The sequence below is a fragment of the Physeter macrocephalus genome, chromosome 7, assembly GCF_002837175.3.
Source record: "Physeter macrocephalus isolate SW-GA chromosome 7, ASM283717v5, whole genome shotgun sequence".
In the NCBI taxonomy this organism is placed as follows: domain Eukaryota; kingdom Metazoa; phylum Chordata; class Mammalia; order Artiodactyla; family Physeteridae; genus Physeter; species Physeter macrocephalus.
Window position 1 is genome coordinate 117,763,284 of NC_041220.1, and position 12,196 is coordinate 117,775,479.

At 40.1% G+C, this 12,196-nt stretch overlaps 1 protein-coding gene across 30 annotated transcripts in view; it reads left to right on the forward strand.

Moving 5' to 3' along the window:
* ANK2 (ankyrin 2) overlaps window positions 1-12,196 on the forward strand; it is a 689,964-nt gene that overhangs the window by 474,212 nt on the left and 203,556 nt on the right. For all 30 annotated transcript variants that reach the window (XM_055086193.1, XM_055086182.1, XM_055086196.1 and 27 more), the window contains exon 2: window positions 250-351. In XM_055086193.1, the coding sequence (XP_054942168.1) occupies window positions 250-351 (102 nt within the window). The remainder of the gene's footprint in view (window positions 1-249; window positions 352-12,196) is intronic.

The following is a 12,196-nucleotide window of genomic DNA, read 5'->3' on the forward strand; positions in this document are numbered from 1 at the left end:
TACTTCACTCTGTATGACAGACTCTAGGTCCGTCCACCTCACTACAAATAACTCAGTTTCGTTCCTTTTTATGTCTGAGTAATATTCCATTGTATATATGTGCCACATCTTCTTTATCCTTTCATCTGTCGATGGACACAGTGCAACTGAAGCTTTTCTGATGCATGGTGCAAACATTCTTGTGTTTCTGTCTTTGATATGTTTTCATTTTATCAATACTTCACTAAAGGTCTTTTCTTTTTCTCACAGTCTGACAGCAATGCAAGCTTCCTCCGTGCTGCCAGAGCAGGCAACTTAGACAAAGTAGTGGAATATCTCAAGGGGGGCATAGACATCAATACCTGCAACCAGGTAAGAGCACGGCCTCTGGCTCTGTATTATACATTGAAGACATTCTTATTACCTGCAGATACATTCCAAGAGCCCAGCTTTTTTCGTGTGCTTGTTGAATTTACTCAAATAGCAGCAATTCAGAATTATGAAAGTCCATTTTTCTGCCTTACCAACTTTTGAAGCCTCATATGGTTGTATCTAGAGCTAATAAGGCTGGCAAATTAGATAGATCAAAAACAATTGAACATCAGTTTTGCCTATGAAATGATCTGGGCTGCCCTGAGTTGGAATGTTGACCAAGAACGATGTTTTACTTCTCATTTATCATCGACTAGTTATCCAGACTCTGACTTCTTTTCTTGTTTGCTGTATGCCTTTTACTTAGAGGTAACTGACTGTTACAATTTGGGATAGAGAAATAAGAGGATAAAATCAAAATTATCCCTCCCTTTCCCCTTAATTAGTTTTATATTTTTTTCAACTTTAGGCCTTTATTTATTTTTTATACTGTATTACACTGACTAGGACCACCAAAACAATCCCCCCAATTAGTTTTAAAATATAAATTTGAATGAGAAGAGGTTGCAACTGTTGGCTTAAATGAGGTATTTGGATTATTTATTTATCACATCCATTCACTAAGGACTTTAGACAATATTATACATTTGGATATTATTTGGTCCCAGGGATGTTGAGATTTTTGTGCTATTTTTAACTAAGATTTTAATGCCATCAATTAAAGTGTCTAGTGGACTCCAGTATTCAATATAGTGTGCTAAATGTTGCACATTGGTGTGTGTGTGTGGTGTGTGTGTGTGTGTGTGTGTGTGTGTGTGTGTGTGTGTGACAGAGCTGACTGGGAAGTGAATAATCCTGTCTAATTTTATGTTAACAGGAGATGAATTTCATTGGCGGATTCTAAATCATCTATAGAATTCCTGTGATATATATTGATATATATTGAGCCCAGTTATGTTCCATCTATAGTCGCCTGAATAGTATATCTTTCAAGTACAGCTTTTCAAAAACAACCTGATATCTTTTCACACCCAAACTTACTCTCCTCTCAAATTCCTACCTGCTGGTTTCCTCACCTATATGTTAGTTCCAATCGCTCTCCACCCTTGTCTTCTCCCCTACGCCAGTCTAGCACTCCTTTTTCGGTTCATCTTCTACATCCACAAATTTGCACTAACTCACAACATGGTCACTTATCATGGTTGCCATAGCAGCCTCCTTAATTAGGCCCTGTCTTCATCTTGTCCACTTTGGTCAATCTCCACACTATGTCTTGAGTCATCTTTCTAAAATAAAAATATGATTATGGCACTCCTTTCACTACCAAACTTTCTATGGCTTCCAATGCTTAGGTCAGTAAGATAGTTGTATAAAAATTACCTGAAGCCTTTTGCAAAGGGTGCAGGATTTTCCTTGCTCCTCTTGAGAGTAACCGGCTTAAGAAGCACTGTCATCGGTGGCAGTATTTCTTATCCTTTAGAGGAGTAACTCCCGTGGCATCAGAAATATTTGAGTGCTGCTTGCTGTAGGGAATATCAGTCTGCTGTCACCCTGAGCATCCCTGTGTATTCTTTTGTGTGTGTCAAGAATGAAAGACCCTGTTTGCTCTTTATCTGGAGCATTTCTCAGGGTAGTGATTGCAGTGAGCAACCTTGAAGGATTAGGTAACTCTTTCCTCCAGATGAGAAGTAGACTTGTTCTTTCTTATTTTAAAAGCTGTGAATTCCCCAAGGTTAATGTTCTTCTTTAACATAACCCATGACATGCACAGGCATCCATCACTGGTCCCGTGTGTCACCCGCATGGGTTTGGGAGGGGGGCATAGGGAACTGGTGTAAGCAACATGTTGACACTCAGCCACTCCTTTTGCCATGAACTATAAAGTCCATTGTCTCTGATCCAGGAGACTCATGTCTTCTACCAGTATCAGGAAATAGTAGCAGTTAAGCTTTTTAGCTTGTAGGTGAGATAAAATCCCAGACCTTACATAGTTCTTGACACTGATCTATGGAATAAGACTAAATTCCTTTATCCCAATATATAAGATCTTCATATTTTACATCTCTATTTCTTATCCATCTTATACCTCATTATGAATCTGTTTTTGATACGTTTTTAGTGTTCTTTTGAACAAATAATTTGAAGTTTAGATACATTAGTTACTTTAAAAGAGAAAGACAACATCCAAATTCCTATATAGATATAGATATATGAAATTCTTCCAAAACTACCTGTGAGATTGAATATGAAATATTTAAAATTTTTAACATTTTAATTTTATTTATTTATTTATTTATTTGGCCGCATGGCATGCAGGATCTTAGTTCCCTGACCAGGGATCAAACCTGTGCCCCTGCAGTGGAAGTGCAGAGTCTTAACCACTGGGCCACCAGGGAAGTCCCTTCACATGTTATTTTAGACTTTTTTCAAGTATATTAAATACATTCCCCCAATTTTAATATCAATTCATTAACATTCTACATTTGCAGTATGCTGGAAAATAGGCAATGAAACTGTTAGAACTATTAGTTCATTTGGTAAAATCATTGTAAGTGATACAAAAAGACGAACCCAAGGAAAGTAAAGTTAACCTCAGTCAAACCAAGTCCACTTCACCCTAAAGTATAAGAAATATCTTAATCTTCTAAAAGATCTTGGAGTTTATTTTTAAAGAAAAATAAACTCTCAGCAGTATATACTCAATTCTTATTTGCTTTATTGACCAACCTCACTTCCTGAGTTACCTTGAGACGTTTTTAGCTACCTAACATATTTTTCGTGTAGTGGCCAACTGTCCACTAGCGTGTTACTCTAAAGGGGAAGAACATGTATTTTTGTGAGAAGGCAACAAAATGTCATGAAACCACACAACTTAGAGCCCAGCAGTTCAAGTTCCATCTCCACTTTTGTTAAGTCATTTCAATTCAGAAAGTGACATTTTTCTAATCTCTAAAACAAGAAAGTAATAATACATTCAATCTTACACCACCGAGTTGCAATGTAAATTAAATATGAAATATGAAAGGACTTTCTAAGGTGTACCTGTTCTAATTGCAGTTACTGTGTATGTCTACCAAGAATCAGAAAAATTAAAATTGACCTCCACGCAAAGTATGAGATTGACTCTCCTCAGTCACCTGAATTTACTAGGTAGAGAGTAAATGTTGTTGTCTGGTGTTGGTTCTTTATTATTACCATTCAAGAACATACATTAAATAGAGATTAGGGAAATGAAGTGACTAATGTTAACTAGTTAGCTGCTATGTATCAGGCTTTGTGCTGGGAGCTTTATGTGTGATGTTTCGTCAATCAGCAGAGACAAATGTTATAAGGTAGGCATTCGCCTGAGTTTATAAATGCAGAAACTGAGTCCACAAGTGGTTAAGTGATGTCCCCAGGGTCACACAGATCTGTCTCTCACATACAAGTCTTTTCTACTACAGGACGTCTTCCTGAGATGTTTGAATCTTATTATTATTATTTTTTGAATCTTATTTTTAATCTACCATTGCTAATACAAAAAGGACTTTATTCATCCTCAGATCAACATAATATGTAGTTGAAGGAACTTTTAAGTCAAAGAGCACCACCACCAGGTTTACTACTAAAACTCAAATAAAATATAGAACAGAATATAATTTCCAAACACCTAGGAGGGCAAAAGAGGCAACTCTTCAGCCAAAGTACTGCTATTTCTAAATATGTGAAAGCTCAAAGCTAATATGGCATATGAAAGAAGAAAAGAAAAAGTGTTCTCTATTTTGCTTGTAAGCCTGAGTTTCTGGGGAGCATTATGTCATGTAACATAGAAAGCAGGACTTTCTGTACCGTGTTGTATTTCTCAATGAAAGGCAATCTGGGCTGTACCAACTTTCCAAAAATACCACATGTATTGGCGTGCTAAGATTCCTTAAACTGAAATTTGGGTGAAAATCTTTTTCTTTATAAAATTGGTCTCATAACTACCATGAGAATTTTGAAATTTAATTGAAAAATACCATTTGGCTTCTAATTGTTTAAAGGATGTGGGAAAAATTCATAAATTTGACACAAGACAATATTCTTTAAAAAAAAACTTGGTTTTCATTATTTTCCCCAAATAGTTACAAATTTGTTAACTTTCATTTTCCTTAAAAGATTAAGCTGGTAGTGTATTTATTTATCTTTTAATCTCTTGTACATTCAGAAAAGAGAATAAATCTTAGTGTTTGCTCCCTATTTTTGAAACTCGTATATACTTATTTTTTAAATTTATTTAGTAATTGTTCATAAGATTACAATATTATAAACAAGGTTAACAGAGCAAGTATTCAATAAATATTAGCAAATATTTTTATATTGATTCTCAACCTAAGTTTTAGCAAAAGTGGTGCTGGTTCTCACAGGCAGGACAGACATGAAAGGTATTATCATAGCCTGTGTCACCAATTAGGAAAGATCACGTTTAGTAGCAATTTGGTAACAGTTACTGTTTATCTGGGTTTCTTTAAATTAAAATCTTTTTTGGAACTAAAATCTTTTTTATAAATGCCATTTGGATCCATCTGGTCTGGACCTCTCTTCAAAAATGCCAGAAACGACATTTTAAAATGCCAGAAACAACAAAAATGAATAACTGAGAATTGAATTCATAGAATTAATGGAATATGGAATGAACTATATATAGTTTTCTAACAAGTTAAATGAGGTAAAAATATTTGTACAAATAATCTTGTTATATATCTATGAGTTTATTTTGACCCCTCATTTAGAAGAAGCAAAAGGTGTTGCATCTGTCTAGTTCTGGCTATGTGTGCTCTTTTGTTTCTGGATTCTGCATTATTCTCTGATTTTTTTCAATACATTAATACCAATTCTTGCTCTGTACTGAGTAGCACTAAGCTGGATTTGAATAATGTCTGCTAAATATTTTGAGAACTTAGAATTTTTAGTTTCAATGTTGATAAGTCATTCAATGTAAAGTAATTCCAGTAGAGACTTCCTCAACTACTTGTCCATAGCTCTAATAAGTTTCGCTTCTGTGTGTAACTACACAGGTTTATGAAGATGTTTGAAATGTAAGTCTTCTTTCATTTAAAAATTGCCGAGGGTAGCTTCACTCAAATTTTTTTGTGACTTGTCTTTTTTTATTTTATTTTTTAAATTTTTTATTCATTTATTTTTGGCTGCTTCGGGTCTTCGTTGCTGCCCGCGGGCTTTCTCTAGTTGTGGTGAGCGGGGGCTACTCTTCATTGCAGTGCGCGGACTTCTCATTGCAGTGGCTTCTCTTGTTGTGGAGCTTGGGCTCTAGGCACACGGCCTTCAGTAGTTGTGGCTCACGGCTTCTAGAGCTCAGGCTCAGTAGTTGTGGCGCACGGGCTCTTGAGCGCAGGCTCAGTAGTTGTGGTGCACGGGCTTAGTTGCTCCATGGCATGTGGGATCTTCCCAGACCAGGGATTGAACCCATGTCCCCTGCATTGGCAGGCAGATTCTTAAGTGCTGCACCACCAGGGAAATCCCGACTTGTCGTCTTAAGTACTCTGCTAATGTGATTTAGATTGAACAGAACAATTTATATTCTAAGAATTCTCTTGAATGCTCTTTTTCTATGACTAAAAGATGTGAATTTTAAAACATAACTCCCAGGCACCCACTCAAACCTCCCTAAGTCATCTCAAATTTTATCATCATAGCAGTCTTTTGGCCAGTCTGAACTCAGGCTTACCATTTGTTTATCTGTTTATTCAAGCATGTATTGTGTGTTTACTATGTGGCAGGCACTGTCCTAGGTGCCATGAAGAGAGAGGCAAAACCCTGCCCTCATATAGCTTATAATCTGCAACCTGAGAGGAGAGAGACAGTCACCAAGGAAAAAAGTAAAATATCTGGAAAGAGAGATGGAAGTAAATGACAGGGAGAAAAATATAGTAGGGGAGGAGGAGAGGGAGGGGAAGGGGAGCAGCATGTTACTTGAGGTAGGATGGTCAGAGGAAGACCTGAAGGAATTGAACAAGGAAGCCCTGCACTGTTTGGAGGGAGTATATCTTAGAAGAAGGCTTGACGGGGAGAAAGCCCCAAGGAGGGAGCATACCTGGCATGTTTGAAGCCAGTGTAGCTGGAGTAGAACGAGGGAGGGGAAGAGAAGTAGGAGGTTGGGGAGAGCCTAAGGCAGCACCAGAGAGCATGTAGGCTATTTTAAGAACTTTGGCTTTAATTCTGAGAGAAGAGAAGTGATTAGAGGGGTTTTAGCAGAGAAGGGACATAAGCTGACTTAAGTTTGAATAGTCACCCTTAGACTGAAAGGGAGCAAGGGCGGAAGGAGGGAACACTTTTGAAATACTTTACCAAGAAGGAGTATTACCCTTTACAAAGGAGTATTACACTTTACCAAGAAGGAGCATTACCCTTTACAAAGGAGTATTACACTTTACCAAGAAGGAGTATTACCCTTTACCCTTTACAAAGGAGTATTACCCTTTACAAAGGAGTATTACCCTTTACCCTTTACAAAGGAGTATTACCCTTTACAAAGGAGTATTACACTTTACAAAGGAGTATTACACTTTACCCTTTACAAAGGAGTATTACACTACACTTTACAAAGGAGTATTACAGTTTACAAAGGAGTATTACACTTTACAAAGGAGTATTACACTTTACCAAGAAGGAGTATTACCCTTTACAAAGGAGTATTACACTTTACCCTTTACAAAGGAGTATTACCCTTTACAAAGGAGTATTACACTTTACCCTTTACAAAGGAGTAATATACTTTACCCTTTACAAAGGAGTATTACACTTTACACTTTACAAAGGAGTATTACACTTCACCATTTACAAAGGAGTATTACACTTTACCCTTTACAAAGGAGTATTACACTTTACCCTTTACAAAGGAGTATTACACTTTACACTTTACAAAGGAGTATTACACTTTACACTTTACAAAGGAGTATTACACTTTACACTTTACAAAGGAGTATTACACTTTACAAAGGAGTATTACATTTTTGTCATACTTTCAGTGAGAGATGTGGTGTTCTATTCTAGGCAAGCAGGCAGGAGAGATGGTGAGAAGTGGTTGGATTCTGGATATATTTTGAAGATAGAGCTGATAGGTTTTGTTGATGGATTTCATGTAGTCTAAGAGCAAAAAAGAGGAGTCAGGGATGAATGCTGGGGCCGCAAAGAGAATAATGAGGGTGGAAGATTCATTACCCGAGAGGAGAGAGAAGGTGTGAAATAATCGTCTAGGAGAGTGGGAGAGAGTGATTAAGTGTAACGGCGAATGATTGCCGAGCAGAAAGTAGGATGAGTGAAAAAGGGAGGAGTCAGGGATGAAGGCTGGGGTCGCAAGACTCATGCGGGCTAACGTATCATTAACTGAGATGGGAAAGACTGTGGTTTGAGCGGGTTTGAGGGAATAATCAGAAGGTCACTTGAGAACATGTTAAATTTGATTTGTCTAGTTGATATCCAAGATATTGAGCATGCAGTTGGATAGATGCGTCTGGCGTTCAGAGGAGAGATTTTGGCCAGAGATCTATTATTTGGAGCATTCAGTGTTACAGATGTTATGTAAAACCAGGAAACTGGACAAGGCTGCCAAAACAGTGAGTGGAAAATTTATGAAAAATTAAAGAGGTCCAAGGACTGAGCCTTGGGACACTCCATCTCTTAGAGGTCAGGAAGATGAGGAGGAGCCAGCAAGAAGAATGGGGAAGAGTGCCCAGAGAACTGGCAAGAAACCCTGGAGTGTGGTGTCCCGGAAGCCAAGTGAAGGAGTTATTTTCAGGTGGAGGAAATGATCAGCTCTATAAAATGCTGTTGATCAAATAAGCTGAGGAACAGAACAAATGCTGTAGTAAAGTGGTGGTAGCTAATGACTTGTTAAAGGCATTTTCAGTTGCCTGGTAGGGTGAAAGCCTGACTGGAGTTGATTCAGTTGGTAATGAGCAGACCAGATACTACTGGAAGGTCTCTTTCTGTAATGGGAAGGAGAGAACAGGGGACGTAGCTGGAAGAGGAGGTAGGATCAAGAGGGGCTTTTTAAAAAAATATGAGATAAATTATAGCATTTTTGTTTCATTAATGGAAAAAAGAGGCAGAGGAGGGAAAAATCAATGATGCATGAGAGAGAGGGTAGACTTGCTGGATGGTGTCCTAGGGTAGGTGAGAGGGGATATGGGACCTGGTGCGCAAGTGGGGGAGTCGGCCTTTGCTAAGAACATGGATAGTTCAGGAAAAAGAAGGGTTTAGGGATAAAAGACCAAGAACTAGTGTGGGTGTGGTGCTGGGAGCTGGATGTGGAATGGAAGTTCTCTTTTAATTGCTTCTAGTTTTTAGTGAAATATGAATGTCATCAGCAGAGAGCTAAGATGGGAGAGGAGGTGTTGGAGACTGAGGAGACAGAAGATATGAAATAATCATCTAGGAGAGTGGGAGAGAGAGTGATTAAGGGTAACAGAGTATGATTGCCAGGCAGTGTTAAGGGCCCACTTAAGGATTATGACAAGCGAGCACGTATGTGTATCTCTGCAGCCACATTCAGACATGGGATCAGTTGCAGAGATTGTGGTTGAGCTAAGCATGTATCGTACAGCCAGAGAAGGGCAAGCCAACTGTGGATGCATACAAGGGAATGACTAAAATGATTATAAAGATTATGCATGGAATTTAGGCTGAATGAGGAAAGAAATGGACACAGTGAAAAGGTGAACAGATTCTAAGTGTCAGGGGCTGAAGGATTGTTTGATTTGGGTCAGTAGATTGGCAGGAGGGTAAAGGGAAGTTAACGGCTCGGGTGCTTGAAGTTGAAATCCTGGAGGAAGATTATATCATTGGAAATGACCGTGGAAAGAGTAGGTGAGGTAGAGAGAAGAAAAATTATTGGTAGAAGAGTCAGGAACCTGAATGTGTAGAGTTCTGGAAAAACCACCTTCATATATGTTGGAAATGGTGGCAATGAACTAGAAGCTAAAATCTTCAAGAGATGAGGATGGGATCTAAAACATACAGGCTGGTGGCATCTGGAGGTTTATGTAAAAGGATGAGGAAAAAATAGTTTTGAAGAGCAATGAAGAGCAAGGAGCATTAGCCTAGCTCCACTGAGTCCAGTGGTTAATTGGGGTGTAGGGGATAAATATTATCACTTGAGTAGACTTCAGGGAAGCAGTGGCTTCGGGTTTCATTTAGAACAGAAAGGTTAAGAGGAATGCTCAGAGAAAAGGTTTAAGACACAGAGATGCTGCTAATGACCACATTCATGTGTTCTAGAGGACATTGTGTAAGAGTTTCAGGACATGGGAAGTGATCAGAGGCAGAGTTAGAAAAGGGGATAGCAAGGCATACAGGGGTTGCATTTGGAGGGATGAGGATTGACCTGGTGACTGGCACAAATAGGGGTACAGGGTGTGATAAGTTTAGTCCATATGGTCCCAACCACATAGTGGTGGTGAGATTGTGAGAGTTGTCTGGCGAAAGTTAAGGGGCAGCAGGGAGTCTAGCCGGGAGCCCATAGAGTTGTGGAGTCCCACCTTGATTTCTGCTTTGGAGGGTCAACAGAGGGAAGATCTTGATCCAGACACGTATTCAGTACAGCTCTTCAGGTATGCACTACAACCAAACGCAGGTGGTGTGTGAGGTAAGAGGTAGATGCCATTTTTGCTTAGTCATTTTCCTGCTTGGTTCTTTTCTCTGTGCCATGAAAAATCAACCAGCCCCTTTGCAGTAACTGAGATTTTGTCCATTCATAGTCTAACAGTCTCTTTGTTTGCTGATCACTTATTCTAAACAGTCTTTTTCCTTTCTTCTCTAGAAGTTTCCCAAGCCTCTCCCATCCCTCCCTACCCTCATAGATTTCTCCTTCTCCTCTCATGTGTGTGTGTATGTGTCTTGATGATTATAAAGGTGTAACCCCAAATCCTAGGATCTCTAGTCTTTTCAAGGCCTTCTCTCTTCTGGAATAAGGAGGAAGGAAAAAAAGGAAACCTTGTTTTCAGATGATACCTTCTTCAGATTCAGAAAAAGAGAAGAGAATTCAGCAGCTCCATATGAAAAAGTGGTTGTCTGTTGAGATGGACATGATCAGGCGCTACCTGTCTCTTGATGAGCCTGTATATGTACATGCGTATAACTTGATGTAGGTGACTGATTCTAGTCCTTTACTCAGTTTCTTTTCAGCCTCTTCCCGCAGAAATGAAAGGTCTTCAGGGTAAGATGAAAGAGTCTAAGATGCAGATGAACAAAAGCTCATAAGGGCACACCTTGGAAGAGGTCATCCCTGGCTCTCCCCACACCTTCATTCCCCTAGCTACCACCACCAAAAACAGAAAACAAAAACCAAAAAAACAAGCTACCATCAATAAAAAGAAGAAAACTTCTTTGTGCAGGGTAGAGGGGGCAGAGGGGACAGTCTGAAATTAAACCCTGCACCTGAGTGAGTATGCAGACTCACTAAGGGGGTGAGAGAAGCATGCCACTGCCCTTGGGAAAGAGGTTTATTGCAGAACCTGTGATGTGATATTTCCCTTAAGGAATGAGGGAAGACAGCAATAGTGCCCATGGGAGGCAGAGGAGGGAAGTAGCATGAGAAAGAAGCAATTTACCAGGGAGGTGAGAATATATCTCATCCAAAGCAACCACCAGAAGTTATATCAAGAGATCTGTTATTCAAGTTCCCTTGAAATTATTAATTTAGACCTCAAACTGGAGACGGTCTCTACAGCCCTTTATTTTTTTTTTTGCGGAACGCGGGCCTCTCACTGCCGTGGCCTCTCCCGTTGCGGAGCACAGGCTCCGGACGCGCAGGCTCAGCGGCCATGGCTCACGGGCCCAGCCGCTCCGCGGCACGTGGGATCCTCCCAGACCGGGGCGCGAACCTGGTTCCCCTGCATCGGCAGGCGGACGCGCAACCACTGCGCCACCAGGGAAGCCCTCTAGTCTTTTCAAGGCCTTCTCTCTTCTGGAATAAGGAGGAAGGAAAAAAAGGAAACCTTGTTTTCAGATGATACCTTCTTCAGATTCAGAAAAAGAGAAGAGAATTCAGCAGCTCCATATGAAAAAGTGGTTGTCTGTTGAGATGGACATGATCAGGCGCTACCTGTCTCTTGATGAGCCTGTATATGTACATGCGTATAACTTGATGTAGGTGACTGATTCTAGTCCTTTACTCAGTTTCTTTTCAGCCTCTTCCCGCAGAAATGAAAGGTCTTCAGGGTAAGATGAAAGAGTCTAAGATGCAGATGAACAAAAGCTCATAAGGGCACACCTTGGAAGAGGTCATCCCTGGCTCTCCCCACACCTTCATTCCCCTAGCTACCACCACCAAAAACAGAAAACAAAAACCAAAAAAACAAGCTACCATCAATAAAAAGAAGAAAACTTCTTTGTGCAGGGTAGAGGGGGCAGAGGGGACAGTCTGAAATTAAACCCTGCACCTGAGTGAGTATGCAGACTCACTAAGGGGGTGAGAGAAGCATGCCACTGCCCTTGGGAAAGAGGTTTATTGCAGAACCTGTGATGTGATATTTCCCTTAAGGAATGAGGGAAGACAGCAATAGTGCCCATGGGAGGCAGAGGAGGGAAGTAGCATGAGAAAGAAGCAATTTACCAGGGAGGTGAGAATATATCTCATCCAAAGCAACCACCAGAAGTTATATCAAGAGATCTGTTATTCAAGTTCCCTTGAAATTATTAATTTAGACCTCAAACTGGAGACGGTCTCTACAGCCCTTTATTTTTTTTTTTGCGGAACGCGGGCCTCTCACTGCCGTGGCCTCTCCCGTTGCGGAGCACAGGCTCCGGACGCGCAGGCTCAGCGGCCATGGCTCACGGGCCCAGCCGCTCCGCGGCATGTGGGATCTTC